Source organism: Carex rostrata, chromosome 33, assembly GCF_964058835.1.
Source record: "Carex rostrata chromosome 33, lpCarRost1.2, whole genome shotgun sequence".
NCBI lineage: Eukaryota > Viridiplantae > Streptophyta > Magnoliopsida > Poales > Cyperaceae > Carex > Carex rostrata.
This window is the reverse complement of record NC_135950.1, coordinates 2,829,266-2,849,762: the sequence shown is the minus strand read 5'-3', so window position 1 is coordinate 2,849,762 and position 20,497 is coordinate 2,829,266. Positions and strand designations below refer to the sequence as shown.

The 20,497-nt window shown below is 35.2% G+C and overlaps 2 protein-coding genes across 2 annotated transcripts; both read right to left on the bottom strand.

Annotated features, from left to right (window-relative positions):
- Positions 1-7,973: 7,973 nt before the first annotated feature.
- LOC144548744 (protein SLENDER RICE1-LIKE 1-like) lies at positions 7,974-9,739 on the bottom strand. The gene has a single exon (XM_078297462.1). The coding sequence runs from the start codon at positions 9,641-9,643 to the stop codon at positions 8,090-8,092; it is 1,554 nt and encodes a 517-aa protein (XP_078153588.1). The 5' UTR covers positions 9,644-9,739; the 3' UTR covers positions 7,974-8,089.
- Positions 9,740-15,721: 5,982 nt separating this feature from the next.
- Positions 15,722-18,740, bottom strand: LOC144548352 (uncharacterized). Its single transcript, XM_078297020.1, has 4 exons — positions 18,187-18,740; positions 16,714-17,586; positions 16,132-16,270; positions 15,722-15,966 (listed from the first exon to the last, which is right to left on the bottom strand). Exons 1-4 carry the CDS (start codon positions 18,346-18,348, stop codon positions 15,722-15,724), a joined length of 1,419 nt encoding a protein of 472 aa, XP_078153146.1. The 5' UTR covers positions 18,349-18,740.
- Positions 18,741-20,497: the final 1,757 nt, after the last annotated feature.

Below are 20,497 nucleotides of genomic sequence, written 5' to 3'. Positions count from 1 at the left end.
AAAAAAATTAATTACTCATAATTTGTTCAGAATCAATTTGGATTCAACTCACTAATAACTCGAGTCAAAACTGACTCAAGTTCATTGACTTAGCAAACTACGTAATGTTTTGTTAGACTTTGTACTTTTAATAATTTGATAAAATTTGTACTATTTAATTATATATTTGTCATTGTTTTTATTATGTAAAGTTTAAAATTGTGTACTATTTTGATAAATTATGTACCATTTATTTTGTTGAGGAGGGTTCAAATGCACCCCAATTTTTGTGCACCCAAATGCATCCTATCTTTTTTCTCCATTTTCAAAATCTGAATAGTAAATCCGAACCGTTAGATGCGATTCATATATTAAGATGTGCTTGGAGACCAAATTTTACATTTTTTGGAATTTTGTTACTATTTATTAAGCCACTTTGAAAATCGCTGATTTTACATTTTCTGGACCATTGGATCAGCGATTTTCAAAGTAGCTTAATAAATAGTAAAAAAAATCCAAAAAATATAAAATTTGGTCTCCAAGCACATCTTAATATATAGATCGCATCTAACGGTTCGGATTGACTATTCGGACTTTGAAAACGGAGAAAAATGATTTGAAAGATAGGGTGCATTTGGGTGCACAAAAATTTGGGTACATTTGAACCCTCCTCTATTTTGTTAGACGTAGTTTTGGTAATTTTTAATTTAATAAACTATGTAATATCTATGAGTCACGAGTCGACTCGAGTTAATTAACTCAGTTGTTTGTGAGTTGAATTCAAATTGAGGTGAAACTGGATTAGCAACTCGGCTCATGAGTTTACGAGTTGAATTCAAGTTGTCCTCGACTCATACTCAACTCGACTCATGAGCAATCCTAATCCCAACCACACATGTTTAACAAAAACCCAGCCACTCTTAGGGCCTGTTCGGTCGTCTAAAGGGAACGGGAATATAAATTTTTGAATTACCGAAATATTGTGCGAGTGAGCTGATTTTCGCGAAATCTAAATGAATATTTTTTTTCCCCACGCACAGTAAATGACCGGACAGGCTCTTCAGAAAAAGAAAAAAAAACCTCTAGGTCCGGAAAAAAAAGGATAATTTTTTTTCATAATACATCTATGCCTTCATGGAGAATCCCAGCCATTCATTATGTTTCATTGTATTATTTTATAATAATTTCCATTAATAAAAAAAAAATCTCCTTTTCTTTCTTTGTAGTAATTTCATAAGAAAATAAACTACAAACCAATGCAAACTAATTTCTTTATAAAATGTATAATGAACCCAGTTGCTTGCAATTACAAACTACACGGTGTTCCCTCTTGGAGAAACGGTGTTTGGTTTTGCTATTGTCAGAGACTCGCCACACTGTTTATTGTAGATTTTTGCCACAGATAATCTGGAAATTTCTGAGATTATGATCTCAGAATTGTGACGCCTTGGGGTTGCACACTTGTACTATCAAATATTTTATTGACAAGATATCCTCGCAATCTAGATTCCTTTGGTACTATCAAATTAAATTAGTTTATTAAAAAATCATTGTTAAATAATGCTTGGTCCGGATTTCCTGTGACATGTAGGATCACACCATGTTATTCTCAGAATTACTGCCTCCAGTCCTCCACACATTCATAATTACAAAATTCACAAATTATTTGCTAATTATTCACAAATAATTTATTTTTTTGTGATGACGAACAGAACGATGAATTATTCGGTTGACCAAACTTTGACCGAATTATTCATGGATTATTCTCGCATAATTCGCGAATTTTACAAACTTTTCCTGAATTTTTTCCATAACATTTTTTTTTACTTCCTTGTAGGACTGAGATATCTAATCCGAATAATTATGAATCATTCTTGAAATATAATCGAATTATTCCTGAATCACAAATTTTTTACCTCGCCAAACTAAATTCAACTAATTCATTTATGACTATGCTCACATTTGTATATATTTATACCTAAAACAGGGGTGCAAACAGATCGGGTCTGTATTTATTTTTATTTTTCAGATATAAAACCGTATCCTTTTTTCAAACTAAATAAAAAATATAAATATTATTTAAAAAAAATCGAGTTCATAAAATTTATCTAATCAAACAATGAATAACATAAATGTATTCATAATATATATTAAATTATATGATATATATCTATTTTTTTCAGACATAATTAAAATTTAAAATCTTATCGGAATTTGCACGGATATCTGTATATATTTTTCATATCCGGATCCGAAATAATAATATCCAATCCATTTGCATCCCTAATTATACAAAACTAGGCATTTGCTAAACCCGGAACGGGTAGAACCCGTTTTGCCCGGCCCGTACCCGTTACCCGTGGTACCCGTACCCGTTGCCAGGGTACAAACGGGTAGACGGGTAGACGGGTACGGGTAATAAACAGACCGGATAACATGATTTAAAAAATAACCCGTTGTACCCGTACCCGTCTACCCGCCAACCCGTACCCGCCTACCCGTACCCATCTACCCGCATACCCGTACCCATCTACCCGCATACCCGTACCCGTTACCCGTACCCGACCCGTTTCACTTCAAAAAAATTTGAATTTTTTTGAAAAAAACAGAAAAAAAGAGAAAAAACAGGAAAAAAAAAAAAAAAAAAAAAACGGGCGGACCGGACCCGTACCCGGATACTCGGACCCGTACCCGCGGTACCCGTACCCGTCAACCCGCAACGGGTACGGATAATAAACGGACCGGATATAGGTTTTGGCCCAATTACCCGTCTACCCGTTACGGGTTTTACCCGTACCCGACCTACCCCTTTACCCGTCCTACCCGTTACCCGTAACGGGTAACCCGGAATGGGTCACGGGTTACCCGTTAGCAAATGTCTATACAAAACTAGATAATAATAAAGCTTAGAATGAGCTATCACCTATCAACATCACATAATTAATGTGTTAATGATGTCATTGGTGACACAACTAAGCCATTGACCGTACCAAATTTTGATTGGCCAATTTGTTTAATTGTCATGTCCATTTTCCGAATTGACAATACGCTACTTGGAAAAGAGGAATCCATTAAATGTTGGCATTAAATGAACCATAGAATATATTAGTTAGGTCAAGGTCATGGTAACATCTTGTCTCTGTTTTGGATTACGCTCCTCTAGTTAACACAAATTTAACATACACGAGCATCACCCAAAGATGGATCCAAAACCACAATTTCAGTTAGAGTGGAAAAAATAGAATGGTGTAGTAGGTTCTTTCATAGTGTGTCGGTCATGTGTCGTAATTTACTTGTCACATGTCGTGATTATTCGTGTATGATGATTATTTTTAGAAAAATTGATACAGTACGGTATGTGATTAAGCAAGTCACATATAATTAGAATCATTAGATCTTGATCAAATGGTGAATCTTGAATAAACTAATCTAAATTATGATTAAATGATCACGTAAATAACATTTGGTGATGACACGTTTATGCATGGCATGATCATTCGCGTGCTGTGACCACCCACTAACATTTTAGTCACTGTACGTGAAAAAATAACTTGATCATGGCACGACACAACATGAGACTAAAGTCATGGCATGTTAGTCACGGCACGGCACGTTTTTTCCACTCTAGTTTCAACCTATATTTATCAAAAAGAGGTCATAATTTAAAAAAAAAAAAAAAGATAGCAAATGAAATAATTGTAAAGAGAGTGGCTAGTATGATATTAGTATTATTCCAGTCTATATAACACAAATTCTAAAATCTAGAATCAGTTTCAAATGGTGAATCTAAATCATTCAAACCGATTTACTTAATTAGTTGTGCGTTTACATGCAAATTTTATGATTTTTCAAATTTATTTAGTATCAAGTCAAGCGGTCAAATGTAGAAATTTTAAAGTTAATTTTAATATATTTATTTTTCAATATTTTTTATTGTTTGACTTGATACTAAAATAACTCGAAAAAAATAAAAAAAATTGCATGTATACATATCACTTATAATGTAAATCGGTTTGAATGGTTTGAATTAGTCGTTTGAAGTCTATCCAATTAGTTTTGAAATTAGTATCACATGATACCGATGTCATACTAGCCGAACTCTTGAAAAGAATTGAATGCATCTGCATTATAATTCAGAATGAAGAAGCAAACATTCATTAATTTCTGTCGAAAAAAAAATATGATTGGTTAATTTGGGAAAAAAAGTCAAACTGGAAATATTAAAATTAAACAATTGACACTGGATGTTATACTGATTAAATAAGAGGATAGATTTATTTCAGATAAATCAATCCTTAAAAATAATGGAATGGGAAAATTAAAAAATCAGTGGACCCTTGTCAAAGTTTTTTCAATTTAAAATACTATTATAATATTGTTGATAAAATAATACAACAGCTACAACAACCGAGAATATATTTGCTGGTGTCAGGAACCAAAACTATTTCCCAAACCAAGTGTCTCTAATTTCATAATCCAACTTGAAATTGATGTTAATATTATAAAAAATTAAGCTTGTGTGTTCGAATATTTATGCAGGCTGACTCAGCTATAAACTCTGGCATATATGTTGATTATAAGAAATTAAGTGAGAAACCAAAAATTTTATTAGTACCACTGTCCAAAAAAAAAAAACCCTACAAATTATGAGAAATCTGAAAAATACTATGGCCTCCAATTCAACCTGCGGCTTTACTTTTGGAGGAACGCAGATTGAATTGGAGGCCCCTCAAAAATCCAAAAATACACTGTAATATATTGATATTTAGGTTTTTTGGGGGGTCTCTAATTCAATGCGCCCCCCAGAAATGGAGTCGCAGATTGAATTGGAGGCTATGATATTATTCGAATTCTCCAATTTGATCAGTGGTTTTTTTTTTTTTTGAAATGGTATTAATAAAAATTTCAGTTGCCCAATTGTATAAATCTTGGTTAACTCTATTGTAAGCTGAAACATAAATCAAGCTATTCCATAATGTAAAGAAAGAGAGACTATATGATATCTTAAAACTTTTAATTATGTTTTTAATAGTATATTATTAATATAAGGGCAAGTTGTAGTTAGTCTAAAAATCATAAAAGAAAGATAATTAAGTCTGAAGTCTGGAGTTATTGGACCTGAAATTTTTTTATTATATTAATGTTGTTAATATTTAAAAATAATGTTTAAACATGAAATACATTGTTGAGATAATTTATATTATCCACATATCATTTTATTAAAAAAATGTTTTTTTTTTATAATTTTGATAAAATATGATAAACTTTGATATATGACTTAAACTTTCAATCTTAAATTCGAAATTAAATATTGTTAATGCATAATCAAACAATCTTAAATTGCATGAAATTTAATTATTAGGTTATCTATGTTCAATAACATACTTATAATATTTTTTATTTTTTAACATCTATTGTCAAGATTTATATTCAAAATGATCCCTCTTTATATATGTTGCAAGGACATGATGACGTGTCATTCTTTTATAAAAGAATCCTATGACAGTAAATAAATCCAGCCTAACATTTCTAACTCAACCTTTAAGTTCTATAAATCACAGGGATAACAAAAAAAGCTCGTAGCTCATGGCTCACATGTGACTCATTTGCTAACAACTCGTTCGTTATTGAACTGAGCTGTTAACGAACTAGCTCACTAATAGTTCGGTTCAGAATTAACGAGTTCAAACTGGGGCTTAGTTTGCTCGCAAGTTAGTTCAGCTAGGCATCAATTTTTGAATTTGTATGAATGTGTGTGCATTTTATACTGTCCAGCTCTATCTAGCTAGGTCCAAAAAAATTATTTAATTATTATTTTTTTAAATAAGATCCCGACAAATCCTATGAGTCAACTCGTCAGCTCGTGATAATTTTAAGTTGAGATTTTAATTTGAACATCTAAAGTCAACTCATTCGTGACTCGAGCCAACTCGTGATGAGCCAGCTCGTTGCCACCCTATTCATGCATGCAGTAAAAATTACGATATTTGGAGTTAACTTATTTTTACCGTGCAAAATAATTCAAGAAGAATACGATATTTGGAGTTCAGTTATTTTTACCATGCAAAAGAAGTCAAGATGTCAATCTTCAATTCTCTGAACTACCTGTGACAGGATAATATATATATATATATAGCTTTAAGTGTTTTAGATTTGATATGCATGAAAGATTGAAAGGATATTGATATTCTTTACCTCTCGTTAAAACCATCAAAACTCACGAGACAGGTAATAAACTGGTAAAATACCTTTTGCCATATGAATGAATGGACCAGCGAACTCGTGGGGCCCATAACACAGATGGCGACCCGACTTGGTACCTCTTGAGGGCGCCATGCTGCTTCGGGTCCACACATGGTCTAAGTGGACCCTGTTCAGAGAGCTACATCTGTCCCACCATGAATCCCGGGACCGTTTCACAGGTCCAACCAGTTACCAGTACAGTTATCCATTATAATTTCACAAACTTTTAGGGTTTCATTTGAAAGAATCCCTCTGCCGAACTCTTGCTCATCTTTCGTTGTCAAAGTACAAAAGGAAAAACGAAGTGCTTCATAATTCAACCGCTTACAGTTACAGCTGAGTGGAAAGATCGTGCTGTGCCGTGACTAAGTAAACAGTGATCTGTACCGTGATCAAAATATCAAGAGGTGGTCACGGCACGCGAGTCACGTCCGTGTCCAAACGTAACTAATCACGTTTCTCACGTTTAACTATTTTTTCATAATTTAAGTTAGTTTATTCAAGATTTACCATTTGATTAAGACCTAACGATTCTAATTACACGTGACTCGTGTGATTACGTGCCGTGCCGTGTCCGGATCTTTCGCGTGCAGTAACACGTGTCGTGCCGTTCCGTAACGGAGCCGGCTCCACCGTGCCATTTTTCCCACACTAGTTACAGCTATATTGCTAGGAGTTTTGACTTGTAACTGGAGTAACAAATAAATAGTTCAGCAGTTCAGGTTTGATTTGGTAGGGTCAAAAATTCGTGATTTGAGTATAATTTAGTACAATAAAAAAAAAGAAATAATAAAAAAAAATTAGATTTTTCTCGCGAATAATTCGTGACTCGTGTTTTATTCGTGTTTTATTCACGAATATAACGTATTATACTTTTTGCGTTTTATTCAGAGTTCGGTTCGAAAACATAAAAAAAATGAATAAAACGTGAATTATTCGCGTATATTGTTTAATATAGATGTAACCATAGTCACACGACTCGCGTTTAATTCACGAATAAAATGCGAGTCATAAATTATTTGCTAAAAAAACACGAAAAAAAAAAGCGAAATTTTTTTTTTAATTTTTTTCTTGCTTCTTTATTATACCATATTATTTTTCAATTATACCGGAATCACGAATTTTTGATCCTGCCGAACCAAACCCAAACTATTTAGTTGTCATTAACTCTCGGCAACCCAAACTATTTAGTTGTCACTAACTCACTATGCATGTAATAAGGATGTTTGAACTAACATATGTGGACCACACTGGTTGATGTAAACAATATGCCACAGTAAATCCATTAAGAGAAGGTCAATTCTTGTAAGCGCAGGAAGCTGTCAGGTACAGATCGGACGGTTATGACACGTGCAAATCCAATGGTCTCCGTGCAATGGAGAGGATATGCACCGGCAGTAAAATAAAGCGGTTGCAACAGTAAAAACCACACGTGAGATTCTCCCGGTCCCCTATTGCTGTCACGTGACGTCTACCGCCACCTGTCCTCTTCCTCTCTCATCTCCCAACTGTGCAAAGCAAAGCAGCTGGACCGCATTAATTGTATGCGCCGTTCGATCAGCATCGAACGCACAAATATCTTTATCATCTTGACACGTGGAAGGACCAGTAACTCATGTGATCTCATCTTACAGATGGACCCCACTTACGCCTTCCAAGAAGCATCCTCTTGTAACGCCGTGCCCGCTCACAAGTCATACCATTACCAAGCATTAATTAATCAGAATTAAAAATTAATTAAAGTATTGATTACGATTCCAAATGTTTTATTTCAACTAAAAAGGTGGTAATGACTATGAAATAATGAAACTTTACTCTTGCTTTATACATCAAAACGAGTCGCCGCTTATTTGCGCTTGCTTGCTAGCTACATACTAATCCTGTTATTATCATCACTTCCACTAATATTATTACTATTAATACAATTATTACTATTACTTGCTATAACGGAACTATCGTCGTCAGGTGACACGTCTGCATCTGGGACCCGCCAAGCAGACGCTGAAATGAGAGCCCTGTTATGCCAGCCAAGCGTTAAGCACCCGTCAACTTCTTCTACACAGTACCCTTCATCAGAGAAAAGCGTTAGCAACATGCTTGCTTGTCTAAACGCACCGGATCCAAGATGAACCGGGTTTAACCCCGCATTTGTCAACCGGGTCCGCCATTGGGTTAGCGGTTCGTGCCGCTCCACCCGATTCTCCCCCTCGCAGCACACGATATTGCAAATTTCCTTCTGAAGGTAGACCTCAGCCAAAGCCATCTGTCTCTGGTGGTGGGGCCGGCTACCTTCTAGAGAATCGAACATCGTAGAGTAGTAGAACAATGCCTCGGTGAACCGGTCGATGAATGTCGGCTTGTTATGATCCGCTTCTTGTTCGACCACCGTCACGACCTTGGGTCGGATTCCTACAATCCACTCCAAAACAGAATCCACTGGTGCTGGTGTTGTTCCTGGATCCGTTAACAACCGGTGAAGTTGTAACACCGAATTAACAGCTATTGCCTCTCCATGTGTTGCCTGAAGCATCCATGGCTTTACATCATCTAGCCGGTTCGCAGCGACCCCACGGAATGCGAACCTGACTCGAACCGACCGAGCCAGCTCGGCTAGCTTGAATCCGACTTCACGGAGCGCGTCCCGCCCGTCAGGTGAAGGTGGGCCTATACCTGTTATCCTCAGAAAAGGGGGCCCACCTGGTCGCAATGCAAGAGCCTGAATTAGAGCAGGCCATTGGAGACCCTGCATGAGGCTGAAATCGATGACATGCACACGATCGTAGCCCTCGAAAGCTTCTAATATTGCTTGATTAGCAGTAAAATGTGCAAATTTAAGATACGGGCAAGCCTCGTAGAAATGGTGGTATAGTACCTCATGGTCTGTCACTGACAGTGGGGTCTCGGTAGTGTAGAGACGGCGAAATAAGGCATCAGCAAAGTAACCAGCTACCTTACCAATGCCTGACAAGGTGTTCACTCGAGAAAGCAAAACCCGCATTTCATCAACCATGCCAGCAGCCAATCCTGTGCTACCATGTTGCACAGCATCAGCACAGGTCATGAGAAGGTGCACAAGTCGGATACCTGAATCCTCTTCCTCCTTCCTTTGTTGAGCGATGAGTGCATGGGAGGGGCTACTATCAGTTGGGTTAAGCGGCGAGCAGATCTGGTCAGTCCACGTGGCAGGGATTGGCTGTAGATGTAGATTCCCGGTTGAGGTGGAGTTGAAATCAGTGAGCATAGAGTCGACCCAGGTGGTGACATCGGAAGGATTGAAGGGGATGGAATAGTCAGGGTTTGCCACGTGGCATGGACCGGAGGTACTGAGGCCGTACCCGGTTCCAGTCAGTATAGCATCGATCTCGGGTCCGGAGCAAGCAGTTGAGCTGACGGTGGTTGAATCGGAGCCGTATGGACCCATATGGGGAGGGTTACCTCACGTGACTGCACGCTTAAGAGAAGAGAAGAGGTGAGGGAAGGAGGAAGGCGAGAGACGAGAGCCTGAGCCGCTGTTTGAGTTTGGTTTTCTCTCTCTTCAATATTTGAGAATCGCGAGGTTTGTTATGGGTAGAATCCTCTCCATTTAAAAATACTGGAGATATTATGGTACGGAGTACTGTTCTCCCCAGTCCCCATCTTCGAATGCGGTTGTCGCTGCAATGGAGATGAGTTTTAAAATGGACTGGCCACGTGGCTAGGGAGAAGACACGTAAGCGTTGGATGCGGAGTTTGGATACAGATTTTTATCCGGGATCAAAAGATAAAAAAAGATTAAGATGCAGCGATTTGTTTTCGAGTACCCAGAGTGTCCACATATTGTCCATTATACAAATATCATATTATATCATATTAATTATGTGTAACCGTCGTAATACTTCACATATTTATTTAATTCTTTTAATTTTTTTTAATGCTTAGAGAATTTAAACAAATTTACGACCAAATTTCTCTAATAAATATTTCTCTTATGAACTTATTAACTAAAAATAAAATAGTAAAACTTAAAATTGGAGAAACAAAACAAACTAGATCGAACAACATCATTTGAATATAATTAACTAAACATAAGTTCTAAGAGGATTTATTTTTTAATTAGAACTAAACAAATATCTTTGAATGAAAAAAGTACTGTGTGTTGGGATTTTACAAAAAAACAGATTTACTGAATCATTCGATGGAAGAAATGAATTTTTGTCTACCAAATCATTAGTTTGATGGAGCATTTCACATCCTTTGTTGCAAGTAAATTCACTGCAGAATCACCAAAGTCACCGAACCAATGATTAGGTGGACAAAAACTCATTTCTTCCTCCATCGAACCAATGGTTCGATGAAGCTGATTTTTTTATTTTTTGGTAATTTTTCACAACACAGTGCTCCTTTCATTTGAAGATTTTTGTTTAGTTCTAATTTAAAAAAAGTCTTCTAAAATCTTAGTTATCTTTTAATTGAAATAAAGTTTATTTATTGTTGAAACTAGCTAATAAGTCAAGTAATGTAAATACTTTCTTCTATAGTCATTTGAAAACAATGAATATTTTTAGTTAAAATTTATAAAATAAAGAACTAGAGATAAAATCTATCATCTTTTTTCTTTAAAAAAACCCTTTAAAACAGTGTTTATTTTTATTTTCTAAGATAAAAAGATATCAAAATTATTGAAAAAATAAGGTACATTCTGATACCAATTAACAATATGTATTATTTTTCTTTTGAAAATTATTATCTCTAAAGACGTTAAAATTTTCTATTAAAAATCAAACGGTTGATGTGAGTGAACACAAATTGGGGGACCCTTGACAATGGCATTTGTTTGACTTACTGCGCAGACCTCTGTCGAAATAACTAAATAAATAAAAAAAATATTACTAAATAGCATAAATTAATTTAAGAGTACACTGTTTTCATGTGATGCAAATATTTTTGTCAGAATATTTTAGGTTAGAGAGGGAATCCGGAGATGCTGCTTTAGGAAGGTTGTCTCTGCTTTGTGTCGACTCTTAAATATGTCTACTTGGGTAAATATTTTAACAGAGTGATTTTAGCTTCATACAGCGCATAACCGTATTCATTGTTCTTTCAATTCTACAGTCTGTGCTCTGCATGAAGTCATAAGTGGTCTGTTAAAAAATTACCCCCTGAACCAGGTTCAGAAAATGCCACAATGCGTATAGCAGGTTAGTTAAGATGGCATGCGTAGGAATGAACCCGTTACACGAATACATGCAGAGGAAGTGAATGCAGAGGAACTTGTGTAATGAGTCTTGCGTGGGCCTAAATTGTTTCCTTAAGAGCGGTTTGGTAGTAAATGTTTGGTGTTTCCTTCTTTGCTGTTTTTGGAGGCTTATTGAAAGTTTGGGCCTGGTCGGTCTTTCACAGATCAGGAAAGAAATTAAAGCCGAAACATCTGGGGCTTTAAATTCTGTTGATCTTTCCTATTTCTTACACCATAATTCAATACATTTTTTCTTTCTTTCGCACTTTTTCTGACATGTTTAGAATCCAACGGAATGGTGGAGCCAGCTCTGGTACAGAACGGCACCGCACGTGTGTCGATTACGTATTGTGACTTGCGTGTAATAATTCGCTTGCCGTGGCCAGTTTTAGAAAATTTGACACGACACGGTACAACATGTAGTCATGCGAGTCACGTGTAATTAGGACCGTTATATCTTGACCAAATGGTGAATCTTAAATAAACTAATCTAAATTATGATTAAATGGTCACGCGAGTCACATTTAGGCACGACGTGACTCACGTAGCGAGACCATTCGCATGCTGTGACAACACGACACGGCATATTTTTTCCACTCTAGTTGCTCTGCATGTTGTTGTACTAGATGATATGAACTTTTTTATTATAATCAAACTACAACATTAATTCGTACCTAGAGGTTGGCTAATATCGAAACTTTTGCTCCGGAATTGTGAAACAAACACTTCAGTTTTTAAATTTTTAAAGTCCAAACAGTCAATTCAAACCGTTCAACATTCAATCTAGTTTTAAAATTGTTGTTTATTAAGTTAGTTTTAAAATTGCATACCAAATTTTATTTTTTTAGAAACCTTTTACTATTTATTAAGCTAGTTTTAAAATTACTGTTTTTAATGATCTAGAAATTTTTCAATATTTATTAAAATCAGTGTTTATTAAAAGCAACGATTTTAAAATTAGCTTAATAAATAGTAAAAACGTTTCAAAAAAAATATAAAATTTGATCTCTAAGTACATTTTAATATAGAGATCACATCTAACGGTTTAAATCGACTGTTTGAACTATGAAAATTGGAAAACTAATTGGTTGCATCACGAACGTTTTGATATTATCCAACCTAGTACCTAACTAATTATTATTACAAGAAAGAACCCATTTAATATGAACTTTATTAGACGCCTTCATCATTGATTATAACACTAATTCGTATCTAATTAACTAATTTGACGTATTTCATCACTGAAAAAGATTTGTGGCTTGTTACAAAACACAAGTAATAATAAAATTATAATTGAAAATGTATAATAAAAGATACAACATATTCTCAATAATAATATCATAGAGTAAGCTAAAAGTTAAGGAACCAGATTACCTACTTCATGTGAGCAGAAAATTTCTATCTCAAAAGTCATTGCCGGATGGGACCGGAGTAGATTTTGATATTTAAATATTAAATATAATTTTGCTTCAGGCCCACTCTGACTTCGCCTGGCAGTGATTTTAGGAGTAGAAATTTCCTACCTACAGGAAGCAAGTGATCCGATTCCAAAAATTAAAACTAAAAAAGAAGTTTTACAAAAAAGAAATGCAAGAAGTAAACTACAACCTGACAGCCTTCTAGCCAAAGAACATCAACCTTTTATGCAAGAAAGCCCCTAAACTTTGCACACGAATATAAGAAACCTTGAATTCATGTCCTCTGAGTTAACTAAAATTTTAAGTTTAGATCCGAACCGTCCGATTTAAATCCACAAATGAATATTAAAGGCCCTCGTGCATCATAGTAGTTAGCCGAATTGATCCCGATTCTGATCGGAATGTCTGAAGCTCAGAGCATCCGGACCCAGAAAACCTTGGAAGTCAATAAGGTAAAAGATTAGAGAGAGAGAGAGAGTAAAAAGGAATAACAAGATGAGAAACAATGTCAATCATTTGATGACTTATTTGGGCTGTAAAAGATATTGTTGTTGGTTGTAGAATGATAGATGGATTTATGAATTATGAGAAAACTATTTGCTTTTATGCTTCTATAAAATCAACAGTATACCTGTAGTGTACCAGTATTTTCAAAAAACAAATAAAAAAACAAAACAAAGAATGACAGTTAAATGATGGCAGTCCATGATAAGATTGGTACAGGAAATGCCTAATAGACCTGATATCCTTGTGCTTCACTAACTAGTGCAAAAATTCACTAAAATGGAAAAAAAAGGTATCAGAAAAGCAGAATCTTGGTGCCCAATAATTCAAAGAAAGGAAAACCCATCATCATATAAGAAACCTTGGTAGTCAATAATGCAAAAGATTTGATAGAGAGAGAGAATAAAAGGAATAACAAGATAAGAGAAACAATGTCAGTCATTAGTCAATCATTGCTGTTTATCCCAAGTGTCATGTCACTGCTTGTTAAATATCAAATATCTTTCACTATTGTTAACCAGAACTTTGCATAAAAAAATATATATATTTCCATAAAAAAATGAAAAAAATAAAAATTCTTTGAGAGGCAAGGACTGACTATGTTATCTTAATTAAGTGCTGGTACATCAGCCCTTGCCTCTTAATTAAATGCTGGTACATAATGTCTCATAATCTACAAAAAAAAAAAAAAATCAAAGTATAACAAATCAAAAACAGTTTAATTCAAAATTAGATTTTCCCACCAATTTGCCTAGTGTGCACAGATAACATGAGATATGCACTGCCTATATTATGTTATTAACAAAACAATATACCAGTTACATTAAAATTTCTCAGGGCCACATGAGAAAGTAAGGGTCAGATTTATAAAAGAAACCCACATGGAATAATTTCTATAACATAAAGATAACTTCTCATTTAATTTACCATGAGCACATGAAATACAAAGCTCAAACTCGCATTAAAGCTTGTCAGAAACTCTAAATTAAACTATACCCTGGTGATTTCTCTATTCTGTTTCTACCCATCGCCTCTCTCTCTCTTCCGACATCATCCCACCTCCCTGATTCAGCATACAAGTTTGAGACGAGCACATGGGCCCCACCATCTGACATAGTTATGTTCTTTGCAATTTCCTCTCCTAGGTCTGGTCTACAGTGAACCCGGCAAGCAGCAAGCAGTGACCCCCATATCACATAGTTCGGCCCAAATGGCATTTTTTTTTGACAAAATCTGTTGCTTGCTCAATAAGCCCGGCCCGGCCCAAGAAATCCACCATACACCCGTAATGGTCTAAATCAACATTTACATCATATAATTTAGACATAGAATGAAAAATTCTAAAGCTTCTGAAACCATCCCTGAATGTGCACAAGCACTAAGAACTGCCTTAAAAGTCACACTACCAGGATTAAATTGATCTAATTTCTCCAATTTTTGAAAACTTTGAGAACTAGAATTTGTATTCTATTATATTAAATAACTTTTGATCTAAATGCGGTTAGCATTTAAATTGATCGTCTGGACCCAAAGTGTATTTTAGAATTACTTCAGAGAAAAACCCAAAAAATTGCTCTCTTGTCCATCCCTTTTATTTCTTCCATCCAATCCAGCAAACCTCGTTTATTGGATAAATAACAATATAATTGTAGGAACTTTTTATAATTGTTTCTTGTTTAGACCGCACACCCCTTTTTAATAAAATCATGTTAATAACCAATCCATCAGAACAACTGATCTCTTCTATTTAATAACCGGTTTGAACATGGTCCCCAATAAACCATGCATGTTATATTTTCAAAACAAAACTGTACATGTACACCAAGACTATTCAAAATTTAAATCATTTAATCTCCTTCTTTGTGAAACTCGACTGCCCCCTTTCTGAATAGCGACTCCCCCAAATCCTTTCCACTGCTTGTCAAAAATACAAAATTTGTCTGATTTGAGTTTAAAAAAACAAAAACTTTTGCTTTAGATACAAGGAAATGAGTGAAAATTCAACCAATTGTTTTGATTTAACCCCAATTTTTATCAATTTTCTACATATTCCTAGTTCAACCGAGATAACTCGGGAAACATCGGATCGCCTCCGGCTGATGTCGTTCTGATTCGGCCGAGTCAACTCGGACTAGGCTGATTTTCCAAACCATGAAATTAACAAAAACTTCTGCCCGTTCCAAAAAACATTCAGTAAAAAAAGAAACATGAATAATGAGAAAGTCCAACCAACCAAGTATGCACGTAGAAAAAAATGCTCTGACATAATATCATAAAGAAAAGAAATGCTTTATGATAATTATATTAACATTAATTATTTAGTACAAATAATACAAAAGTCAATCGAGTATGACAATGAAAATTAAAGAGACAGTAAGGCCAGACCGAAGATTAGTACGAGAGGCACCATATATCCTGCCACTATAGTCCAGTCCTTATCTAATATTATACGAACAACCATTCGAATATTGTCACTAACCAAAACATAAAGCAGGGCAGGAGACCCTAAAAACAGAGTGATAACAAGGAGGAGGATGGCGATTCGGAAACAAACTGGAGCAAGCGTCACATACAACCCCAATCCAAATGCCACAACCATATTGCTTGCTGCCGAAAAAAATAATACCATTGCAAAATCAATGAAATTGCGAGGCATATGCATTACAACAATAAGAAGAAGCGTAAATATGCTTATTAATCCTTGTATAAATGCGGAGGTGTTTGCTAGAATATATGCGCAGAACATATATCTCCTCCCTAGAATTGGTGTACCGTTGTCTTGGTTATAACCTCCGGGAACTGTGAAAGAGGCAGCAAATGCCAAAGTTATTATCAGTACAGAGCCCAATCCGATCACTTGAATTTGCTCCCACATATTTTCATGATCATCATCCTCGGAGATTTCATGTTCCTGTAAGAGACAACACAAGTGTCTATTACAACACAACTAATTGGAGGCATGTCACGTCTTAATTAATTTGCGACCTTACATTGTTGCAAAATTTAACAAATAAAACTTACGTACGTAACTAACAGATATCAAGTTCTAATATTAAAAAAAAATGCGAAAGCGAAAAGATATATATTTATGGTATTCATTGATACACTGTTACTCCAAAGTATCTATTGTTCTTAATGCCTCAGATAAAAAATATATGTAGACTGTGCCTATACAAGTAGCACTCAGTCGCATTGTGTTGACACCAAAGCTATTATGTATAACCTAAATATCTAATTAGCTAGTATGTGTTTCTTCTGTGCTTGGTAGTTCAGTAGTTGGTAGCAACACGCGAGTTAACTAAAAATAACAAGAAATAGTTTTCTGATGTGTTTGTTAATTTAGACATATCTTACCCTTATTAACTGGCGCCGCAACCTGCTGGAAAGTTCGTCCGGAGTCAAGTCTTGATTGTTTCGGATTGTTGTTGGTAAGCAATCGATCATGCGCCAAAATGACCTGTTTCCCTTCATTCTTGCAATGACCTCTGGTGTATTTCCTTCATAATCCGTTGCATCATACATTCTTGCTATCACTCCAACACTGATGATTTCACATAGATGCAAAATAATAATACCCTTGCTCTGTTCAGCAGCAAAATGAAAAACGTTTCTACCACGAGTATCCAGCAACTCGGCATAATCAGGGTACTCTCTGAAGAAATGCTTTACCAGAGACATGTGGCCCATGCGTGCGGCTACATGAATTGGAAACATTCCGTCAGAGAATTGGGTGCCTGCTAGAGTACGATCAACTTGTAACATAGTCAGTACCATATTAGTATTTTCTTTAACTATAGCCATGTAAAATGGAGTTAACATTTCGTTATTGACCTTATAAACCACTTCTGGATCCAACATCAGGAACTCGCAGCTGACATCACGGCCATTTTTGGCAGCAGCATGCATGGCTGTGTCTCCATTTTCATTTGTGACATTAAGAGCATCCTTCAAGATAAGAGAGTTAATTCGAATGAGTTTCTCGATAACCTCGTTGTTTCCGACCTTTGCAGCACAGTACAAAGGTGTCTCTAACATCTTGTTTTGTGCTTTCAACAGGGACATATCTTTTTCAAAAACCTTCAAAGCAAGCTCATTGTGCCTGTTAGTAACAAGTAGGTGAAGAACAGTGTCTCCAAGAAAACGTGTGGCACTTTGGAGCTCACATTGGACAGTCTGGTGTTCTGTGTATATTTGTTGGGGAGTAGAATCAAAAGCATCTATTTTAACCTGATTAGACAATATAAAATTTAATGAAGGCATCGAAATTGGACAAATTGTGAAATATATCATATTTTTAAATTGAGAAAATAAGACAGAGGTAATAAGGACACATCTGTCAGACATTTTGCTCTGACAATAATTTAGCTTAGAAGCAATGAATCATTTTTCTTAAAACCATCACCAAAACTCCAAAATACAAAATGTCTGGGTATTGGGCTAATTTTTCTTAAAGCAATGAAGGCATCAATAATTTTCATGCTGGTGGCATCGTGAATCAATACAAAATAAACTTAAAAATCATGGTTTTTGGACATGTATATGCATTAGTAATAGTCATTGGTGTTAAAATTAATATTTTTGTCATGGTGAATCTATACAAAATAGGTATTGGGCTATATATATTTGAAAATGTTTAGATGCGATAGAGAGATAACTTGTTCATGTTAAATGGGCCATATATATAGGATACGGTACAAAATAAAAGAGAGAGAGATTCTAGAACTTTCCATGAGCTCTTTCTATCTTCTACTAAGAACACAAATCCTAAATTACTAATTCCAACTAAAATAAATAAAAGCAAGAAATATATAGTTTGTGAAAAATTACCAAGATTTCTGTTTGTTGTTCCGGTTCTAGTCCAAGACGTTGTATTAATACATCACTGTTGCCTTTTATTGCTGCATTGAAAAGATCAATAGGCATAACTGGGCGTAATTCGGGAACCATTTTACTTTCAGATGTTATTGTTTGGGAGGATGGAGTGGCCATTACTATATATCGATCACGCTAAGCTTGAATTGCTCTTACTCAATATATAGTAAAGTAGTATAGGATATAGATAGTTGGGGAAGATTTTTTAGTGAATTAGCTTTGTGCTTGCGGATGGTTAGTAGAGCTGTCTGAGATGGTTATATATATATATAGATCTTGATTGATGTTTAAATTAGACAAAAGGAAAAAGGAAAGAAGAGACAGGCATCTTTCTTTGCTTATTTTTTTCTTTGATTGATGCGTGATACTGGGATAACAGATATTGGTATGTGAAGAACACTGGTTCTTTTCTAGCTTCCAGGCTTGGCACTTAGACAAAAAGGAAAAGATAAATAATAAAGTGAGAGAGGATTATTAGCTTTTTTTGTTCCTTGATTGATACACCCATACTGGTTCTTTTGTTCTTTGGATTATAGCTTGCTTGCTGCATGGGGTTATCAGAAGTGGGAATATAACTTTTCTCTGCAGGAAAAGTGATCTTATTATATTTATTTTTAGCTATCTTTGTTCAATTTGAACTTGCTACCCGTATTATTAGTCGATTTTATGTCCTAATTTTATATCTCTGGTACAAAGCGATACATTATAATGATTCTTCTAATCGGTATAATTATGTGAAAGGCTGTCAATTCTTCTAAAATTTGTGCTGCTCAAAGAGATACATATATATTTATGAGGAAAATTAGGATGGTTTCTAAGTCCACCTCTTCTCTTGTAGAGCTTAACTTCAAAATTTATCATATTGATTTCAAATGACGAATCTTAATCATTGAATCTACTCCAAAAGCTAGTGACTCATTTACATGTATAATTTATGAATTTTAGAATTAATTTTATACGATTTCAAATAGTAAAAAAATAATGAAAAATGAATGCATCAAAAATTAACTTATAAACTTTATTTTTTTACCACTATAATTAAAATTTTTATAAACGGATCACTTATGAAATAGATTGTGTTCAACAGTTTTAATTAATTTATTGTTTCAAGCAAATTTGATAGGTTTGGAACTTCAACTTATTTTGAAGCTTAATAAGCTTAAGAATGCATGATCTAGAGTTGAACTCTCCCTCTAAGAGCTCGGAAAAGTTAGAGCTCGGGAGGAAGAGAGAGACGGGATTGAGGGCCTGCAATTTATAGCGTACACTATAGAGAACAAAATAGGGGTGTACGTAAATGGATCAGATATGGTCGATGGACGGATAGTGATTAAATTATATTCTTATTCATTATAATTTTTCAGATACAGATATAAATATAGATAGTCACATATATGAATAATGTGCTTCACCGCCACTTGGCCTTAGTGAACAGACCCCGATTTCCCTCAGGCAAATACAACAACAGAAAAGTCGAGATCCCTGGAATAGGTGGGGCCAACTACGGTCCCTTCTGGCATAGTATCAGGAGGATTGCAGCAATTGAGCTCCTCTCCGCTCAACGTTTACATGAATCATCAGATGTTCACGCCAGAGAAGTCCAAGACATGGCTTGCCGACTCATGGCCGGCCCTAGTGCTGGGCACCCAGGGCAACCTCCCTGGACCCCAAGATCCAGGGGGGCCTAAACAAAAATAGTTTGTATATACATTAAAAAAAAATTGTATATATTAAAAATGAATAAAATATTATGACCCAAATTTTGTATATATAAAGGGCTCAAATTTTTCTATAAATAAGTTGATTTATTGGCATATCAATAAAAAATCAGACCGGCTAATTGCTTCCGTAAATAATTCAATACCATATGCTTATAAGTCATTTTTGCGTTTTAAAAGTCCAAATAGTCGATTCAAACTGTTCAACATGATATCTAGGGCTGCAAACGAATCAAACCAAATCAAACTTACCCTATTTTGAATTTGAGTTTGAATAATATTTGATCCGAACTGGTTTGGTTTGTTTCAGAACAAACTTCAATCGAATGAGTTAATAATTTGTCTCAGAGAAGCCAGAGCCTCACTTTTGTGTCAGGCAAATAACCCATGAACCATGATGTCTGAACACGGAGCAAAACGATGGTCACTATTATTGTCCTTTACTGTCTCAAACCACATGTGGTTAATACGTTGCATACTGATAAAGTGCATAAAGCTCTGTTGTACAGCAGATTTTAATCCGATCCTCTAAAGTAGCTCAAAGTTTG

What these genes read in the sequence shown, in the direction of transcription:
- LOC144548352 (XM_078297020.1), bottom strand. Translation starts at nt 18,348, where the DNA reads ATGGCCACTCCATCCTCCCAAACAATAACATCTGAAAGTAAAATGGTT. An exon ending in AACAACAAACAGAAATCTTG is followed by an intron (nt 17,587 to 18,186) that starts GTAATTTTTCAC and finishes TTGTCTAATCAG; the next exon opens with GTTAAAATAGATGCTTTTGA. An exon ending in AGGTTATAACCAAGACAACG is followed by an intron (nt 15,967 to 16,131) that starts GTACACCAATTC and finishes TTTTTTCGGCAG; the next exon opens with CAAGCAATATGGTTGTGGCA.
- LOC144548744 (XM_078297462.1), bottom strand. Translation starts at nt 9,643, where the DNA reads ATGGGTCCATACGGCTCCGATTCAACCACCGTCAGCTCAACTGCTTGC.